Raw genomic sequence first — 21,669 nt, 5'->3', positions numbered from 1 at the left:
CTTTGAGACCGAAGGACTTGTATTCAAATCCTGTCTCTGACATATACTGGCTTTGTGACCCTGGGCAAGTCGCTTAACCTCTGTAACGATTGGAATAACGCCACCTGCTGGATACTTACTGTAGAGGAGTTCTGCCCATGAAGGGAAGGTCTTTGAGGGCAAGACCAGGAGTCAGGAAGTGACGCGGGCTAGTGGGAGGAGGAAGGAAGAGACTGGCGCTCAGTCTCGCTCTCTTTCCTCTGGACTCTGGTGGAGAAGGGAGCGAGAAATGTGCTCTCCCTTTAATAGATAGGAATCTAGGCCTTTTTCTCTCTCTCTTTACCAAATTCTTATTCTCCTTAATAAATGCTTAAAAGTCTAACTCTTGCTAAAGCTTATAATTTATTGGTGACCACTCATTAGATATTTTAGACAGTTTAGCTAGAATTTTAGCCCTTAACAGATGGCTGACCACGAAGAGGAAAGCTGAACCTCACTTCTGATCTTCCGGTTGGGTAAGAAATTTCCCCTACCCTTTTAACTGCTAAGTACTGGTGTACTGGCTGTGTTTTCCTTTAAATTTTTTCGAATGGACCTTTTAAACTCCCTAATTCTCCTATTTTTGATTTTAGTCTGTTTAACCAGACAAATGGGAGATAAGATCATGTTAATGCTTTGTTTTTGTGGATTTTCTATTTTTCTTTTTATTTTTGTTAAAAGAGCCAGCAACTTACTCACACAAGGAAATATCTCTCCCTCTCCCAACCATGCTTTTTCAGAGAAACCTGTAGAGATTCCCGCAGCTTTTCCCAGTTCTAACACTAATTGTTGCTCTAATTTTGCATGCCTGGAGGCAATGACCCACCCTCTAGAAGCTTTTAATCCCCTAGCACCTGGAGGCAAAGTGGGGGAAGAGGAATCCAGGCCTGAGTTCAAAATCAAATCTGATTCAAATTGTGCTGGTCCCTCCCCTCCTCTCCAGACCCCACCCTCTACTCCTCCCATGGCCATTGCTTCCCCTGCCTGGGAAGTCCAGAGAACTGATGCGCATGCTCAACTTTCTCTAACTACATTTGCAGCTTCAGGCTCAACTCTTCCCCAGCCTGGCTGTGCTTCTGAGACAACCTTAGAAAGCCCTTTAAATTCCAGATATGCTTGTTTTGTTCATAATTTTGCTAACCTGCTTTTGTCTTTAATTAGTAATCTTATAAAGCATTTGTATGGTGAAAAGCCCGACAGACAATATAGAGGGGTTAAAGAAGAAAAACTTAAGCTGAATAAGAATGACAATCAACATAGTTCAAGACTCTGCTTCTTTTGCCATGGAAGGGTATATATTTTACAGAAATGTAGAAGTAAGCAGCAAGGTATTGATATGAGTATTGGGGATTTTAGATATCTGAATCAAGAGTGTTCTGAATTCACTCAGATTATTGTCAGTTCAGAGGTTACATAGGATTTCTATGCTATTACATATACATTTTGAAATTAATGGTATGGGTTTATTTTCATAGAGATTTTAATGCTTTTGAGATTGTGTCTTATACTTAGTTTCTAAAACAAGGAGAATATTTGTAAAGCTTTTTATAGTCATATGATCAAGTTTATATTTTATAATACTCTTATTAATATTAAGTTCATATTCATTTAGACTTCCTTAGTTTGAATTTCATTGTCTTTTATTGTTCCATGTGTATTTTCTTCTATTCATTTGTCTATCTAATTTTGAAACATTGCAAGATGGTTTTGATTTTATTATACAATGTTAATTCTAGGAGTATTGTGCTCCCATATTCTGAGTTGTTTGTTTTTGTTATTTTTTCTCAACTGATTATTTGATCAAACTCTTTAAAGCATTTCCTTGGCAAATTGGTTGCCATGGCAAGTGTAAATTGATTCTAGAAGTATTATTTTTGATAAGCATATTCCCCCCCCCCAAAAAAAGAGGGGAACATTTGTAAAAGTTTTCTATTTTCAAAAAAAAAAAAGTTCTTTGAGATTCTGTTGTGCTTTAACTTGTATTTAAATATGTTCTGATTTTTCACAAAAGTAATTGTATACTAAGTAAAAAAAAAGATTATTTGAAATTGTTGCATAACTATATATTGTGTTCTGAGTCAAGATGTATTCACATTTTTTGCAATCATTTATTATCCTCAATTTTTAAATCCATATGAGACTTGGATTATGGGAACTTATCATTTAAGACATTAATTGCCTTTATTCTGAGTTATCAGATGCCAGTTGGCCAAGATGCCATCCAATCACAAGAGGAATACATGCAAGAGCAGACACTGAACTGTCACATGAGGGGAGACATGCACGAAGTCAAGGTATGGCCAAGGGAACGGCTTTTGACAAATGTTGAGGTTGGATTCTCTTGGTTTAATATTTTATTTTATTTTTCCCCACAATATTGTACAGATGGCTGGAAGTATTGATCCCACCCATCTCACTTCTACACCTGGCTTCTATGCTCCCTCCTATATGCCTGATGCCATGGACCATCTCAATCCCATGCATCTGATTAAGTCTGACTCAGTTTCCTCCAATATGTTCGGTGGCATGGACGTATATTCCATCCACCTATTTTAAGCCTGGCATACTGTATGGGCAGTACATATTGCTCAAGTGTGGGAATGCTCATATCCCATCATTTCTCTGTTCTTTTATGGTAACCCCCATAATTATCTCAGGTGTCATGATAAATAACAGTGTTGAATTTGGCCTTGACATCTGTTACTAATTATATTAGATTTTAAAATTTCTCATAATGGCATGAGGATAATTAGGCAGATGATGCAAAAAGTGATGAAACAGATAAAAATTATTTTTAATAATTAATATTGCAGCAATTGTCTTCTCAATTACCCTCCATAAGGGGGGGGACTATAGTAATATTATAATTTTAAAGAATGTTTCAATTTTTGTTTTATTATATGTTTCATGTGTAACAACTAAGATTCTGTATTCCCTTAGACATGTTTTTGAGAACTTTCATTGTTTGATTTTATTATTGACAAAGCTATTTTAAAGTTGTGTTAAGCTCAATTTTGTAGGAAATTTCCTGGCTGATTACCAGCATCCATACCTCAACCCCTGAAAAGACTTCCATTCCACGACTACACCTAGAGGACATCTGAGAAAAGACTTTCAGAGACTTTAAATGAACAGTTTTGATTTGTTTTTGTTGTTTTTTTTTTCTCTTTCTGTTATAATATATACCATCTGTAACATGTATTCTCTGCAGAGGCCCTCCCTTTGCAAGACCAATGTCAAAGCGTCGGTTCATGAGGACAAAAAAAAAAAATTGCCCCTCTGGACAAAACTTTCCTCTCTTCCTTTTCTATATTGTTGTTCACATATTATTAGTTAGCAATAGTTATCATATTGTTTTTACTGTTCCGTCAAGGAAACATTTTGTTTCTTGAGGAACAACAGGGGGGACTGTAACGATTGGAATAACGCCACCTGCTGGATACTTACTGTAGAGGAGTTCTGCCCATGAAGGGAAGGTCTTTGAGGGCAAGACCAGGAGTCAGGAAGTGACGCGGGCTAGTGGGAGGAGGAAGGAAGAGACTGGCGCTCAGTCTCGCTCTCTTTCCTCTGGACTCTGGTGGAGAAGGGAGCGAGAAATGTGCTCTCCCTTTAATAGATAGGAATCTAGGCCTTTTGACAGTTTAGCTAGAATTTTAGCCCTTAACACCTCTTACTTATCAAAAACTATTTATTTTGTCAAGCTCCTGCTGATCTTTATCAGTAGAGGAAGTTTTACATCAGGACAGAAAGTAGAGAACAAGCAGTTATTAAGTGCCTGCTGTGTGCTAAGTGGGAGAAGTGAACAAGCATTTATATGGCACCTACTAATTCCAGGCACTACTGCTAAGCATTTTCCAAATATTATATCATTTGATCCTCACAACAAGCAGTTATCATCCCCATTTTACAGTTAAGGCAGGTGGAAGTTATGTGACTTACCCAGAGTCTCACAACTAGTAGGTGTCTGAGGCTGGATTTGAACTCAGGTTTTCATGATTCCAGTTTCAGTATTCTATCCATTGTGCCACCTAGCTGCCTTAAGTGCTTTACAAATATTATCTCATTTGATCTCATTGATTGTAGGAGCCCTCTACACAAAAGAAATCGTAGATACCAACAGATAGGGCAATAATAATGCTAGTAGAGACCTACCTTGGTATAGTGGTAAGAGCACTGGACTTAGAGGCGCAGAACCGGATTCAAATCCCACCTCTGACACACACACTAGCTGTGTGACTATGGTCAAAGTAGTTAATCTAAATGGCCCTCAATGTGTTCATCTGTAAACTGCTAATAACCGCTGTGATATTTACCTCATAGGGCTGTTGTAAGAGTCAAGTGTGAAAGTGTCTGTACATGGGTAGACGAAGACAATTCTTTGTTAACTAGAGGCTGATGATTCTATTCTCTGCGGATCCTCCAAGTCTTCATCCCATTCTGTGATCATTTCACTGCTTATTCAGGCCCCCAGTTTGGGCAAGGAAATGGATAGAAACTAAGATTAAAACCCTCCATTTTCCAACTACCCAGCATGCCCAATGAGAAACAGAATGTATGTGTCTGTTGCCAGTACTGAATTCTAGAGTCGGTTGTAAAAAAAAAAAAAAAAAGAATGAATGAAGAGAGAAAGAAAGAAAGAAAGAAAGAAAGAAAGAAAGAGTCGGTTGTGCTCATTGGCTCATAGACTGCTAAGCCTGGAAGGAAACTTAGAGATCTGCTAGTCCAACACCCCCATATTTTACTCCAGAGAAAACCAAGCTTTAAATGGGTGAGTGAAGTGACTCATCTTCCTTGATCCCCACTGAAAGCCTTCTTCTTTTTTCTTTTTTTTTAGAGGAACACTTCATTCTCTCTGACACTTAAAGCTCCTTTTCTTTCCCTCCTGTGAGTAGCATTGGCCTTCTCTTTGAGTATTAATAACTGTCCTTTGACCATGACAGAAATCCAGACATTCTGCTTTCTATATGGGTCATAGCTGAGGCTTCCCTATTCTCCATACTTGTTGGAAGTGAAATCTCACACCTTTATAAATTCTTGTTCTTAGCTCTTCTGGAGACTTCTTGTGAAACTCTACAAGTATGGGTCTTCTGTTCTTAGATCTTACTCCGGCCACTTCCTCAGCACACCCTAGTCTTGCTAGGACATTGATAGCCACACTCAACTTTATCCAGGTTACTCTTCTTTCCTCAATGAATTTGGTACCTTGACTCACAGTCTTTCTCTCCTCCCTTACTCCTGTCCTCATACTTCAACATGCTTATTGATATTCCCTCAGTCACTCTAATCTCCAAGTTCTCCATCTAACTTATGTCTCCCCATCCTCGAAAAAAAAAAAAGTGCTTGATCCATCCATGCACACTAGCTGTCATCCTGTATCTTTCCTCCTTTAAATGACTAAACTTCTTGAGAAAGTGGTCTATAATGGGGGCTTTTGCTTCCTTTTTTCTAATTAACTCTCTGCAGTCTGGCTTCTAGCTTCATCATTTGACCTAAAGCACTCTCTCCAAAGTTACCAATGATCCCCAAATCGCTAAATCTATTATCTTTTCCTCAGTTCTCCTCCTTCTTGCCCTTTTTGCAACCTTTGACATTGTCAGTCACCTTCTTCCCCAATCTCTCTTCTTTCTGGATTTTTCTTCTGTCTCACTGTTCCTTCTCAGTTTCCTTTGCTGGACCTTCATCCGGGTCATTCCCACTAGAGATGGGTATGCCCAGAGGCTCTGCCCTGAGCCCAATCTCTTTTTCCACTAGGCTATTTTGCTTGGGGGTCTCATCAGTTCCCATGGATTTACTTATCTTCTATATGTAGCTGATTCTCAGATTTATTTATCTGGTGCTATGGTTTCACCTGGACACCGGTATTATATCTCCAACTGCCTATTGGACATCTTGAACTGAATGTGTCCATAGATATCTTAAACTCAAGAGATCCAAAATTGAATTCATTATCATCTCACCCTCCCATCTTCTTAACTTCTCTATTCCTGTCCAGGGCACTACTGTCTCCTCAGACATCTGGGCTCACTACCTAGGTGTCATCCTCAATTCTTCATTTTCTCTCACCCTTCATATCCAATCTGTTGCCAAGATTTGTTAATTTTACCCTACTCATCTCTCATTGGCCCCTTTTCTCATTACATTGTGCCTACACTATTGCAGTAGTCGGCTGGGTGGTTTTCCTGCCTCAGGTCTCTCCCAACTGAAGTCCATCCTCTTCTCAGCTTTCAAATTGATCTTCCTAAAGCATAATACTTCTCTTATCTTCCCCTTATTTAGTCATCTACAACGGCCCCCTATTGCTTCAAGCATCAGATAGAAAATCTTCCATTTGGCTTTTAAAGCCCATTATAACTTGGTGCCTTCCTACTCTTTTTTTTTTTTTGTGGGGCAATTGGGGTTAAGTGACTTGCCCAGGGTCACACAGCTAGTAAGTGTCAAGTGTCTGATGCTGGATTTGAACTCAGGTCCTCCTGAATCCAGGGCCGATGCTTTATCCACTGCAGCGCCACCTAGCTGCCGCCACCTTCCTACTCGTCTTATCCTACTTCTCTCTCCATCCTCAGATTCAGACCCAGGTCCTCAGCTTCCAAATCTGGTCCTTTGCTTCCTCCAAATGGTAATTTCCAATTACATAGAATTCTGTTGTTTGTCACATCCTTTCTGCATGACTACCTTGTGAAGTAGGAAGCACAAGTACCATTACTCTGTTTTACAGATAAGGAAACTGAGGCTTAGGGATATGAAATAACCTGCTTCACATGGCTAGCCAATGAAATGGCATAGTGCAGAGAATACTGGAACCAGGGTCAGGAAGACTTGAATTCAAATCCATCCTCAGACATTAAGTAGCTGTGTGAGCCTAGGTAAGTCACTTAACCTCTGCCTGCCTCAGTTTCCTCATCTATAAAATGGAGATAGTAATGGCAACTATCTCCCAGGGTTGTTGTGAGGATAAAATGAGACGATATTTGTAAAGCACTTTGTAAACCTTAAAGAACTATATAAATGTTAGCTATTATTATTAGTAATAGTAATAATGAATGATAGAGGGGCAGCTAGGTGGCGCAGTGGATAGAGCACCAGCCCTGGAGTCAGGAGTACCTGAGTTCAAACCCGGCCTCAGACACTTAACACTTACTAGCTGTGTGACCCTGGGCAAGTCACTTAACCCCAAATGCCTCACTAAAAAAAATAAAATAAAATAATGAATGATAGAACCAAGCCCCCAAACCTGGCCACCTGACACCAATTCCCATTTATTCTCTGCTATATACAACAAATTATAACCAATTCTTCTCAGGCTTCCATTCACCCATTCAACAGCATACCAGAAATATTCAGGAATTTAAAGGAAGGAAAATTTGGGAATGGTGTGGGTTTAGAATCTCCTTCCTTTCCTAGAAAAGGCTTTTTTTAAAAAAAATAGTTTTTTGTTTGTTTATTTATGGGGCAGTGAGGGTTAAGTGACTTGTCAGCCCAGGGTTACACAGTTAGTAAGTGTCAAGTGTCTGAGGCCAGATTTGAACTCAGGTCCTCTTGAAACTTGGGTTGGTGCTTTATCCACTGTGCCACCTCACTGCCCCTCCTTCCTTTCCTTACCAAGGTTCAAAGCACTTATTTTCATTTGCTAAATCCTCATAGAGAGGCTGTCATCTGCTCTGTTTCAATTGGAGGCCTATGGGCTAGCAAGCAATGTTTTAAATTAATGAATGTGTCTGAGCAAAATTCCATTACAACAAACTAGAGATCCCCTCTTAGAATCCCTGGATTCCTGCAAGAATCTGCTTAGGTGCCACCTGTTCTGGGGAGCCTTTCCTCTTCCCCTCTCCCTCCTAACGATGCTATGTATTTATTCATCTTTGTGTCTCCCTCCATCCCAAGAGATATCCCCAGATCCTAGCATCATGTCTAACACAAAGGAGACACTTACTAATGTTTGTTCAATCAAATTTCATTTATTATAAAAGGATTCACTTTCGTTAGATAAGAAAATGTGACTTTGTAGCACAGATTGAAGAATGGTGGGTCCCTGTCGTCTGTTAAGTAAAGTCCAAACCCTTTTGCCTGGTACTCAAAGCTTCTGGAGTCTAACAGAGGGATGTGCATACAGCAGGTGTTGAATATATGTTGGTTAAATTAGTTGAATTTAGTTTTGGAAGTTATTTATGTAAACTTGTATTTTGTAGGGTTATGGAACAAAAGATGAGCTCCAACACCTGTAAGTGGATGGAAATAATCTTTGGAAAGATATTGCCTACTGTTTGAGTATTTTCTCTGTGGGAAAATGTGTTACTGCTAAACCAGTGGCAGTTTTCTAGCTATAACTTCTTTCTTTTTCTTTTTTTTTTTCCCTAGGTAGAACTTCTTAAAAGAAAAAAACTTGAGAAGGATCTGGACTTTTTTTTTTAATTGCACTTTGAATACATTGAGACCAGCTACCTCACAAGTTTGAACTGTTTTCATCCATGGAGTGGCTCTGGAAGAATTAGCTTTCACCATCACCAAGCTTCACTAAGAAGTGAGCCACAATCAGCACCAGGGGAGCCATTAGCAAGCTAATTGCTCCCATAACAAATTGTTACTATTCTTTGTGTTCAAGCTGGTGCCTCGGAATAAGAGGTACATGACTTTCACCTCCTTTTCCTGAGAACAAAAGATATTTCTTCTTCTTCTTTTTTTATTTTTTACATTATTTTCCCCCAAATACATTGTAAATGGGTTTTGGGGGGGGGTTTGTATGGGATGTTTCTTATGGGGTAGGGTGGGGATGGGTCTCGTGGACACTCAGGACGTAGAGACTTTAATAGTGGATCTCAGTCCTCCAATCTGTGCCCCTCGGGTGCTTGGGACCCATGCTCTCCTCCCCATCCAGCTCAGCTCCGAATCCCTTGGACTCGGCCTAGTGGAACTAGCCTTAATTCTGGAACTGGACTTCGAAGGCTGCTCTCCTTACCCCTTACCCCTTACCCCACCCCACCTCTGCTGGGCTCAGCCTCTTTCTTTGGAACTCGCACAGCCTCCCCTGCCCCCAGGTCCCCTCCTCCTTCCTCATCCCCATCCCTCCTCTTTGGTTGCCTCCCTTCCCCTGCCTTTCTCCCTCCTCTTCACCTCCAGAGCCTAGCAGCTCAGTGAGCCCGTAAATGGTTTTTAACATTCATTTTTGTAAGATTTTGAGTTCTAAATTTTTCTTCTCCCCATCATAAGGCAGCAAGCTGTGTGATATGGGTATATACAATCATGTTAAATATATCTCCACTTTAGTCATGTTGTGAAAGAAGAATGATAACAAAATGGAAAAACCACAAGAAAGAAGAAACAAAAAAGGAAAAAGGAAAGTGAAAATACTATGTCTTGATCTGCATTCAGACTCCATAGTTCTTTCTATGCATGTGGAGAGCATTTTCCATCATGAAGCTTTTGGAATTGACATGGATCATTGTACTGCTGAGAAGAGCTAAATTAATCATGGTTGATCATCACACAGTGTTGCTGTTACTATGTTAGGATGTCTCTCTGCCCTCTTTTATTAGCCCCCCTCCCTTTTCTTTCCCCTTTCCTCTCCTACTTCTGCCCTCCTTTTTTTTTTTTTTTTTTTGCAGGGCAATTAGGGTTAAGTGACTTGCCCAGGGTCACACAGCTAGTAAGTGTCAAGTGTCTGAGGCCGGATTTGAACTCAGGACCTCCTGACTCCAGGGCCGGTGCTCTATCCACTGCGTCATCTAGCTGCCCCAGACCTCAACTTTAAAAAAAAAAACAAGCTATGGGGCAGCTAGATGGCGCAGTGGATAGAGCACCGGCCCTGGAGTCAGGAGGTCCTGAGTTCAAATCCGGCCTCAGACACTTGACACTTACTAGCTGTGTGACCCTGGGCAAGTCACTTAACCCCAATTGCCTCACTAAAAAAAAAAAAAAAAAACAACAACAAAAAGTTGAGGTCTGCTTCTGGGGCACCAGGGTCACTGTTTCAAGATTCTTGTGCTGGGGGATAAGGGCTATGTCACTGGCTTTCTCCTCTGAGGCCTCTATGGCTTCTGGATTTCTCACCACCTTAGGCTTGCTCCCTGCCCTTGCTCCTGGGGCGTTGGGATGGCCAGGCTTGGTCACACCTGTCCTATGGGTGTCCCTCTAGCTGGCAGCCTGCCCTCTCAGCTGGTGCCGGTGGATCTCACCACTGGTCTGCTGCGCCACCAGCTTGCTGAGCCAGGATCAAGGGGCCTCAGTTGCTCATCTCTGGCCTAGAGCTTCCTGATGACTTGCCCAGATCCCCTCCATTCTGCCTCAATGCTAGCAGAAAGACCCCGTAACCTCCTAGCCAATTGTTTGACGCCCTTACCCTCCTTGGGCCAACTTCTGGAAGCAGTTGCTGGTGCTGCTGATTCATTGGCTCCCAAAGCCTGCTCCTGGTTTGCTGGGGTTGGGTCTGCACTGACTGGGTGTGCTCTGGCATGGCCTCTGCTGGACTTGCACTCCACTCTCACCCTGGTGTGACAGACCTTTCCTGCTGACCTTCTAAGTTGTCTTTGTCTGGAAAATTATTTCATCCTGTCTTTGTGGGTTCTACTGCTCCAGGGATTTTTTTATGGCATTATCTGAGGGTATTTAGAGGGGTCTTGGGGAGAGCTCAGGTGAGTCACTGCCATTCTTCTGCCATCTTGGTCTAGTGATATATTTAAAGACAAAGGAAAGAAAAAGATAGTGAGAAAAATTTGTAAAGACCTGGTAAAATTTGTAAAGGCTAATTAATTGGGTATTTTTTTTTCTTGGCTTAAAGAAAAAACCGAAACTCCTCCCTATAGCAAATACCTTTTGATGAGAAGGAGCTGGTATTTAGGAATTTGTGGTAATTAGGAATTCATTTTGTGATTGTGCATTTGGAATTTACTGCTGTTACTTGAAGATGTTTTGCACCAAATCAGTGTGATAAATTCCAATTTTAAAGATTTATTTTTGCCTTAAGGATCAAATGAGAGAGATATTTGTCATTTTAAAAGTATTTTATCTCATGAAGGTTTGGTGATTATTCCTTTTTAACATCAGGATAAATTTGAAGCTGTTTTCTAAAAGAGAAGTACTTTTAGGAAGAAATGTTAAAGAAAAAATATTTTGTTTACATGCTCAACTAAAACTTGTATGATTTAGAAGGCCTGCTAAATTTTATTTGCAAGCAAACTTATTGCAGTGATTATTTGATATTGATACCAATTATGTCCAAACCCACTGTGATAAATGAGACTTTATTAACTGAGGAGAAAGGCTTTTTGGAACCCTCAACCATCTATTATCAGGGAGGACAAAGTGGTATTTTATTATTACAATATTGAACATATTGGTTATTAAATTAATACTGAAACATCTAAATTATTGTAATAAGTTATGAGAAGGAAAGATCTTGCTGTTTTGATTTGAATTTGTTGGCCTAAGCCAGAGTTAAATTAACACTTGAATTTGTCAAATGTGTAAGATACAATTTCTGAAGTATTCCAATTATGTTAGTGAAGAATAGTAACATCTAAACTATCTTATGTTGCCCTAATGGGAAATCTGCTATTTTACTTATGTTTGTGATTTAATCTGGAATTAGAACATGTGTAGAAATGCGTGCAAACTAGTTAAGTCACGTTACAGGTGTTCCCATTGTTTAAAGAGATTCTGAGAGCAGTAGCCTATATTTATGTGGTTAATAACCGAACATGTTTTTACTATATATTATTATATGAAACATTGTCTGATCTATTCTCTGTATGCAATTTGGGATAATGTATTGTAAGAAATAATTATTAATAACCTATATCTTGGTTGGGGGTGGGATTCAGTGCTGGCCCTCTTGGAGTCCTCCCTCCAAGGTCCAGTTCTCCTTGAAAGTAAGATTACATTGAATCTCTTCATCTTGGGCAGGCCCAAACAGATCTGTTTATCTAGATAATCAAAGGTTCTCAGTCTAGGGGAGAGGTTAGTTTTGGGGGGTGGGGAGTCACTCAGGGCACCCCTATTGAAGAGGAGCACATTCTTTGAATTGATAGCCCAAGGCTATAGATAATCTCTCTGTGTAGGGGTCAATTGACCCATTGACCACTTACTGTTTCAAGGGTATAAAAACCCTGTGACCCACTACCATGGGGTCTTTGGTCAGAGAGAGATGTCCATTGACTATCATTTTATTAGTAACTTGTTAATCTTATTAATGAAATGATTAATTTACCCAGAAACTATGTCTCATATTTTTAATCATCTTAGTTATGGCAACCATGAAGGGATCAGAGCCTTTTCACTCTCGATTTTTAATAAGGAGCTCCCCTCAATTGGGTCCACATGGAGAATTTCTCCACAAGGAGAGTTCCCTGTTAGTACTCTAGCTGTGATCTGACCCTTGCTTTTACCAGAACCCCACTCTTTTGTATAAGGCACTGCATGTCTCCTAAAAGTTTTTGTAATTACTAAAATCATCTTAATGGATATCTTTTTAAGGATTTGTTCTACAAACTTCTTCATATATTTGGAGAGTTTAGCTTTTTGATTTCCTAGAGAACACTTGAATTTTATGACAGGAAGAATCCCCTAGGTTGAAATCAACTCCCTAACTTGGGGGAAAAATAGGGCTTTAATAAGACATTGGCTTAATAATAGTATGCGTAGTCTGGGATATGGTCGAAATGTAAAGGAAAGTAGGTTAGTCTGAGTAATGGGTTTGAAAGCTTAGGAAAGAGAAATAAAGGCTTGAGGGAAAATATGGAAGGTTCAAGACAGATCAGGGACACATACACCGTGCACACTGCAGGTGGGCAGTAGGCCATGTGCTCTCAGCCCCCGTACCATCTCTGGATAGTTGCTAGAGCACCATTGTGTCAGTTTCAGATGGTTTAAGCATGGTAAGAATGTGTGAAGAAGTTTGATTTTGTTTTAAGTAGAAAGATTGAGAATGGAAAGTTTTGTAGCTTGGTTAGAAAGCTAATAGACAAAGTTATAGGGGGCTAGGAGGAAAATGGAGTATATAATGTGTCCTAAGCCCCTCTCATTCCATGTGGCAGTTTCTGTTATGGGGGAGAGAAGAATATGATAATTTTTCTAAGTGTGATAGGATTTATTACACTTAAAATCTGTTCTATACTGCCACTTTTTTTTTTTTTTGCAGGGCAATGGGAGTTAAGTGACTTGTCCAGGGTCACACAGCTAGTAAGTGTCAAGTGTCTGAGGCCGGATTTGAACTCAGGTCCTCTTGAATCCAGGGCTGGTGCTTTATCCACTGTGCCACCTAGCTGCCCCACCACTTTTATCTTTTGTAGTAGAATGGCTGAAAACAGGAAGTCCCATAATATGACCTGGAATAAATAGCCCTTGTGTAAAATATAATACCAAATCATTGAAATTATAAATTAAGGTTCTATATGATAATATTTGGACTATAGATCTAGGTGTAATTGAACTAATTCTGGTCTCATTTCAAGTGAAATTTATTATTATTATCATGCTGTATCAGGAAACTTGTTAGCTGTGTGGTTTTAAGCTGTCACCCCAGTTATATGACTTGTAATGTGTATAAAGAAAAGTGCCTAATAGTTTAGTTTAATAATTCATTGTACTAGAGATATTGTTAGGATGTGAATTCCTTAATTCTTTTGGGTTATGGATTTAAATTGTTAAGACTGCTGGGGAAAAAAAAGGCAATCAGTAGTAGATTAGTAACAGAGTTGGGGTGTTAGTATTTTTAAGATTTCAGGATCTAGCCCCAAGCTTAGGTGATTGGAGTGTAGTGATTTGACTTCAATCAAGAACTAGAAATTGCAGAAGAAAAGGTTTTTGTTTTTGTTTTTAGAAATAAATCTGTAGTCAGCTGTAGTCCAGGAATAAGGTTAGATAATCCTAATCCTCTGGTTATTCATGTCCATCTACCTTTCAGGATAAATCTGTAGGGAGGCCTTATTAAATATAATGTTACATAAATATGGCAAAGTTATTAGCTGTTGTGAGAAATAATAATTAATAATCAATATCTTGGGGGAAACAGAGATTCTACCCCCCTTTTTTTGTGGGGCAATGAGGGTTATTAAATCAAATACCCCATAAACATTGGATATGGTAAAGATATTTATTGTTGTGATTATTATATAAAAGCTTAAATGTCTCCTTGTGCTATTCAAATTGAGAATTATTTAATTAACTCCTGTGAAACTGGCCACTCTCTGTTAGCAGCATTAAGCCAAATTCCTTTGGCCCCTTGGCTGTGTCAGAAAAGGGCTGGCCAGATAGTAGGTTTTAAGTTAACCTATTTGATTAGTCTTGGTGGGGGGTGGGGGTGGGAAGGAAAGGGAGGAGATTTTAGCCCCGATGAAGGCTGAGAGAACAGCCAAATACATTCAGGACCTGTCTCTCCTCCTATTGTACATATATTCTCTCCAGGGCCTGCATCAAGCTCATTGTAAGAGCAATTAGTCTCTGAAATGATAAGTTTCCATAATTCATAAATCTCATATTAATTTCACCAAAGACAATATGATGGTAAAACTGTGTGTTATGCTGCATAACTGAGGATATACTTGTAATATATACAATAATTCCAAACCATACCCAGAGTATACACAGTCACAATGACGTATAAATGATAAATGAATGTCAATGGCTGATAATATTAGACATTATTACATAATCTTCTTTTAGCAAGTAAACCACCTCATCTTGTACATGAATTCTCTATCTGGTATGACAATAACAGATATTGAAGTGATAATCAATTTATCAAAAAGAAATAAAACCTCAATCAGCAATCATTGATTGCCTTACAAACCAAGCAATAGGGTTCAGTAACCCATTGGGTTTTTTTGTTTGTTTTTTAAACATAATCACATAAACAGGCTCATTAAACCCATGGTTCTTTAAAAAAAAAAATTGTGATAGCTTCAGCTTCTGAGGCCCAGTGGCCCCACCTATATCCTTAGTTGTAATGACTGTGCTACCCTTAGTCCAGTCAAGGTAATAGATTTTTGAAGTCATCAGAGTTGAATGGTATTTACTAGAAAAGTCTTTGAAATTCATTCACTTTACAAAATTGAGTTAAAAAGAAAGCAAAAGAAACAAAAGTCAAAAACAAAAACAAAAAAGCAAAAGGTTTGCTAAGTACCCTTTTGTGTTCATGAGGAAACTTAAGTATGTGGTGAATTCCAGGCCTTTTCAAAGCCTTTCAAAAACAAATTTCAGCACCAATTTATTGCTTAGGCCAATGAATTCAAATCAAAATAGCTACTTACAGCTTATTATAATAATTCAGATATTCTAGTATTAATTTATTAACTAATAGATTCAGTATTAAATAAAATGTGTAAAATACAGTTCCTGAAGCATCTCATTCTTTCAAAATGATATAATTAGCAATTGATGCAAATATTTTTTAAACTAGAATGATTTTGTTGTTTAATATCACCATTCCTCTGTGTTAAGGAAAGGAATATCAGCATAGTTTTGAGTGGTCTATTTTGCAGTAATCTTAAAGAGAACACCCACTTTTATGAGGGGTTATTCATTTGAACATAGCTAGAAGTTGAAAATGTTTTATTGTAACTAACTTACTTGTTATGGACTGTCTTAAAATTGATCATTCATTGTATTTTTCTATATCATCCTTGAACCTTTTGTTACAACTAATGTTAATCTGGCAATTTTTATATGGATTCATTTTTGTATTGGAGTGAATCTTATAAAAAGGATTCTGAGATTCCTTAGTGGAATCTCATCCTCCTAATTTTCTGTTGGTATCTGAGTTTCATATGTAACAATTGTATAAACTAAAATTGTAAAAGCCTTGAGTCTAAAAAGGTTCCAAATTTCATTCTCTAATAATAGAGACAAAAAGTTTGCGCTAACTTTCATTATCTAACCTAGTCTAGAATTCTAGTCCTTTATTCATTCTAAACATCTGAAGTAGATGAGTATTTGGCATTATCACTGTGTGTAAATATTTTTCCTCAAATGTGTTTTTGAAATGATGGAAGAATGTAAGAATAGTTGGGTATTGATACAATAGTTTATGGGACCAAAGGGCTGTAAAACTATGCATACCCTTTGATCTAGTAATACCACTGCTAGGTTTAGGATGTCTCAAAGACATCCCAAAAAAGAGGAAAAAGGCCTATTTGTACAAAAATATTTATAGCAGCTCTTTTTGGTGGCTAAGAATTGGAAAAGAAAGGAATGTCCATCGATTGGAGAATGGCTATGATTGTAATGGAATATTATTGTGCTATAAGAAATGACAAAGCAGGATGATTTTGGAAAAGCCTGAAAAGACTTATAGGAACTGATGTGTAGGGAATGTGCACAGTGACAGCAATATTTGATGAAGAACTGTGAATGGCTTATGAAACATACTATGCACCTCCAAAGAAAGCACTGATATTGATGGAACACAGATGAAAGCATACTGTTTTTTCACTTTCTCATTTTTTTATTTATCTTATACAAAATGACCAATATAGTCATTTTTTACATAATTGCGCATAACTGCCTCAAGGAGGGGTAAGGAGAGGAAGGAAGGGGGATAGAATTTAAAGTGTAAAATTTTAAATAAAAATGTTTATTTTTTTAAAAGAATTTGTAACTCAAAGCAACAATGAATGTTAATTGGGGGGGGAAAGTACTATTATTTTTAAAAATTGTATTGTTGTTATTGTTCAAATCCAGCATCAGACACTTGACACTTACTAGCTGTATGACCCTGGGCAAGTCACTTAACCTTCATTGCCCCGCCCCCCCCCCAAATTGTATTGTTTATGCTTTTTTTCCCTTGGACAACTGATTATTAAACATTTACCAACATACCCCTGGTATACCCATATTTCATCAAGGTACTTGACAGAGTCTCTTGTGATGTACTTGTGGGCCAGGTGGAGAGGTATAGACCATATCATAGCATATTTATGTGCATCAGTAACTATTATATATAGATCAACAGAATAAATACAAAATAATTTTATCACTGCCAGAATCAGGAAAGGCTTCATGTGGGAGATGGTACTTGAGCTGGACCTCAAAGCTAGAAGTTCTCAGAGCCAGAGGGGAGGAGGAGAGAACATTCCCAGGTGTATATGGGGACTATCAAGTATGCCAGTCTAGCTAGAATACCAAGTCACAACTAATAGGTTCCAAGCCCCTGGGGGCATGCCCTCATTTTTTGATAGACCTTATTTGACTCTTTTAGGCCAACCCATCCCCCACCTGCTCCCTCCCTCCTCCCCAAGCACATGAATGGTTTATATATTGAAATTAAAGGAGCATCAAACACAACTCTGAAGGTCTTATGAAAAATGCCATCTACAGAGAGAGAACTGATGCTGTCTGAATACAGATTGAAGCATAATTTTTTTTGTTAGTTCCTTTATCCGAAGTTTTGTTTTTGTCTGTTTTCTTTCACAACCTGGCTAATGTGGGAATGTTTTGCACGACTGCTCATGTATAGCTTATATTGAATTGCTTGAATTCTTGGGGGAAGGAGGGAGGAAGAGAATTTGGAATGCAAAGTTTTTTTTTAAAAATTGATGTCAAAATTTGTATTTACATGTAATTTGGGAAAATATTTTAAAATTTAAAAAAAATAAAGAAATTAAAGGTGTTTTAAAGAAAACCACTTCCCTCCTATTGGTCCACAGTTGCCCATCTAGGGCCTTCCTCCTAAATGTTCTTCCTCCTCCTACTTTCTTTGTACCTACATTTTGTATTAAGGTTATTTGTGACTGCCCTGTGAATTTCATGGGGATGGGGACCAGTTTGAATTTACCTTTGCATTTCCTCCCTTGGGTCCAGCGCAGTGTTAGTAGACCTTTAACAAGGGCAACAACAAATAGGTGTGTATCAATCAAGTGCCTTCTGTGTAAGCACTGGGATTTTAAAATCTTTTTTAAAAAATATGAAATTTAAAATCCTATGAAAACAAATGTTGAAAGCTATCCTTACATGTAACTGGAAGATAATAAAATACTTTTATTTTAAAAAATGATAGAGCCTGCTTCCAAGATGCATATATTCTCCTCGAGAAAGCCTCTGTGGTTCATTTTCCCCAATTACATGTAAAAACAATTTTTAACATCCATTTTAAAAGCTTTGAATTCCAAATTCTTTCCCTCCCCCCCACCCCCTTTGAGAAGGCAAGCAATTCATTATAGCTTATACATGTCTAGTCATACAAAACATTTCCATTTTAGTCAGGAGAATAATACTTTTAGTGGAAAAAAAAATTAAATCAAAGCATTCCCACTACTATTGGTCCCCTGAGCTAGGGACTTGATGGCTGGTTTGAGCTGTACTGTCAGCTTTTCTGTGGAGCTTCTGTAGCAGTGAGACTGTGACACTTTGGAACAGGTTGGTGTATTAGAGCACATCTAAAACAACCCCTTCCCCAAATAATTGCCATGGGGCTGATTGGTTAACCTTGGGTGGGGCTAAAGAGTCCCCAGGGCACTGAGGCTGACTTTCCCTATGCAGTTTTTTTGTTTTTTTTTTTTAAAGTGAGGCAATTGGGGTTAAGTGATTTGCCCAGGGTCACACAGCTAGTAAGTGTTAAGTGTCTGAGGCCGGATTTGAACTCAGGTCCTCCTGACTCCAGGGCCGATGCTCTATCCACTGCACCACCTAGCTGCCCCCCTATACAGTTTTACAAGGACCCTCATGGGCTATCCTTCACTTGCTCACTTACCTCCAGGTTTCCTTGGGGAAACTCTGTGACTCTTCCCCTCCCATTCCCATAGTATCTCTGCTGACAGCGGTATTTGCCCAAGCTATAACTGTTGACCTCCGGCTCAAATTTCATCAGCTGATTAGCCCACACCTGTATAGAAATGGGGCTAAAGTCAGAAGCCATTCTGGTGAGGCTACATGCAGAAGGTAGGATTTACTGTGCCCCGGGGCAGGCTGAGTTTAGTGTGTGGCAGGCCAGGGGAGAGCTGCATAAATAAAATCTGTTCAACCCCTTTCTTTTAGGAATTTGACCCCCACTGGGGAATCAAGACTGAATCTTTATAGGGCCAGGTGAGAATAACTCATTTATTAGCCACCTGAAAAGGGACAAAGTACAGTCTCCATTTGGAGGTTCTACTAAATGGAGCTGACTCTGAAAAGGGAGTCCTCAGAAGACTTCAGGCCTATGGAATTCAGGCTGCAGAGAGCAATTGGGCCCTGCCCCCATTAGACCATGCCCTCAGCTTCTATTTGGTCTTTTGCCAACCCCCCCCCAATTTACAGCCCTTTCCCCCAAACCCCTCCCCCATGTTTAAATATTAAAGTAATTAATTGTTTGGACAGAGAGTCCAATAGGAGTTCAGAGGAGGGAATCAGTACAGTGGAAAGAACACTGGTTTTGAGCAGAGACCTGGGTTCAAATCCTACCATCTGTAAGACTTTGGGCAAGACAATTGCCATCCCTGAGCCATGGTTCCTTCATCTAGAAAATGTGGGGGTGGGAGTGGGAGTAAATGGTTCCTGAGGTGTCTTCCAGCTCCCTCTCATTTTCTTCTTATATTTTATTATCTTCATTTTATAGTAGAGGCATTCAGAAGTTTAGTGACTTGCCCAGGGTCATTTAGCTAAGAAATGTTGGAGGCTGGATTTGAACTAAGGTCCTCCAGACTCCAGGCCCGGTACTCAATCCACTATGCCACCTAACTACTGTTTCCACTCAAACTGCCTGGACTCTGACCAGAGAAACTTTCTGATGGGCTCTTCCCTCGGTCTCGGACTTACTGACAAATTAGTGCCCCAGAAATGAAATTTCATTCTTTGATCAGTATACCTTGAATTCTATCCAACTCTTGTTCAGTTGTGTTTGACTTCCTGTGACCCCATTTGAGGTTTTCTTGGCAGAGATACTGGAGCAGTTTGCCATTTCCTCCTGTTCATTTTACAGATGAGGAAACTGAGACAAGGAGAATTAAGTGACTTACCCAGAGTCACATAGCTAGTAGGTGTCTGACGCCCAATTTGAATTCAGGTCCTCCTGATTCCAAACCCAGTGTTCCATCCACTGTGCTGTCTAACTGCCCAATTCTACTTTTTACCTTCTTTTTGTTTTTAATTCTGTCCCAATAGGCTAATTACTTCTAAGTGCTTTTTTCCTCAATAAATCTATCTTAGATTCTTCTTGGGTATCCCAACTCCTTGCCCCCCCTGCTTTCCCCCTTCACATTTATGTTCTTTTCCTACTTAGGTTCAATAGGCTGCTTGAATATCTTTCTCTAATCCAAAAATCTACTTTGGAATACTCTGCCCCGCCCACCCCACCCCCCAATGGTCTATGCTCTTGTAATATATGCATAGAACAATATCATAGAGGGTCATAGGGATCAGAGTGGAAAGAAACTTTAAGACCCTTTAGTCTGACCCCTTCCCCAAGTAGGAAATCATAAGGGAATTAAAACCCATGCTGTTTAAGACCAAGAAACATCCTAGCACTAACCCTGGATTCAGGAGGACCTGAGTTCAAATCTAGCCTCAGACACTTGACACTTACCAGCTGTGTGGCCTTGGGCAAGTCACTTAACCCTCACTGCCCTGCAAAACAAACAACCCCCCCACCACCACCACCACTATACTCTATGTTAAGTTTGCTAGAAGAAAATTATTTAAAATTGAGAATTAATATCTAATCATTTCTAGCTTGGAGAGAGATGTCAAAACTGACATAATTCTTCCATGCCTTCTCAATTATAGCAATCTTGAACAAAGAAAATACACCATTAATCACTACTTGGTTGGTGTTTATCCAAAATTCTCTAAGAGGACCATGACATCAGGAGGTGATATCATGACTTACAATGAATTGGATTTAAGTGAGGGAGGGCTATGCAAGATCACCAGCCTCACTTTCTTCTTCAGAGCCATCTGGGTCCAGTGGCAAGATATACATCAAAGACTGGAGATGGTCCTGGATTGTTTAAGGCAATTGGGGTTAAGTGACTTGCCTAGGGTCACATAGCTAGTAAGTGTCTGAGGTGAGGTTTGAACTCAGGTCCTCCTGTAACGATTGGAATAACGCCACCTGCTGGATACTTACTGTAGAAGAGTTCTGCCCATGAAGCGAAGGTCTTTGAGGGCAAGACCAGGAGTCTTTTCTTTGGTATCAGGAAGTGACGCGGACTAGTGGGAGGAGGAAGGAGGAGACTGGGTCTCTTTCCTTGGGACTCTGGTGGAGAGTGGAGCTAGAAATGTGCTCTCCCTTTAATAGATAGGAATCTAGGCCTTTCTCTCTCTTTATCAAATTCTTATTCTCCTTAATAAATGCTTAAAAGTCTAACTCTTGCTAAAGCTTATAATTTATTGGCGACCACTCATTAAATAGTTTAGACAGACTAGCTAGAATTTTAACCCTTAACACTCCCAACTTCAGGGTCAGTGCTCTATCCATTGAGACACCTAGCTGGCCCAGTCACAACTGAATTGCTTCCTGGACCCCTCTCCCTGTAGGATCCAGGCATCATAGAATCAGTAACTCAAGCCTTTCTCTATCTAAAAGGATGGGTCTTTGTGCCATCCAATTGAAGGGACAGAGAAAGAAGAGACTTATCTAAAATGGGTCAATAGCCCAATCATTTCAAGAAGAGTGAAGAAGACATTTTTCTTTTTTGTGTGTGTGGGGCAATGAGGGTTAAGTGACTTGCCCAAGGTCACACAGCTAGT

General features: G+C 39.4%; 1 protein-coding gene across 1 annotated transcript in view; it reads left to right on the top strand.

Moving 5' to 3' along the window:
• CD58 (CD58 molecule) overlaps positions 1-8,730 on the top strand; it is a 91,186-nt gene extending 82,456 nt beyond the window's left edge. Inside the window, exon 8 of the mRNA XM_044003547.1 lies at positions 8,374-8,730. Within this exon, the coding sequence (XP_043859482.1) occupies positions 8,374-8,387 (14 nt within the window). The 3' untranslated portion in view covers positions 8,388-8,730. The remainder of the gene's footprint in view (positions 1-8,373) is intronic.
• Positions 8,731-21,669: the final 12,939 nt, after the last annotated feature.

This window comes from Dromiciops gliroides, chromosome 4 (genome assembly GCF_019393635.1).
Source record: "Dromiciops gliroides isolate mDroGli1 chromosome 4, mDroGli1.pri, whole genome shotgun sequence".
Classification (NCBI taxonomy): domain Eukaryota; kingdom Metazoa; phylum Chordata; class Mammalia; order Microbiotheria; family Microbiotheriidae; genus Dromiciops; species Dromiciops gliroides.
The sequence above is the reverse complement of the archived record's forward strand: the minus strand, read 5'-3'. Positions and strand labels throughout refer to the sequence as shown.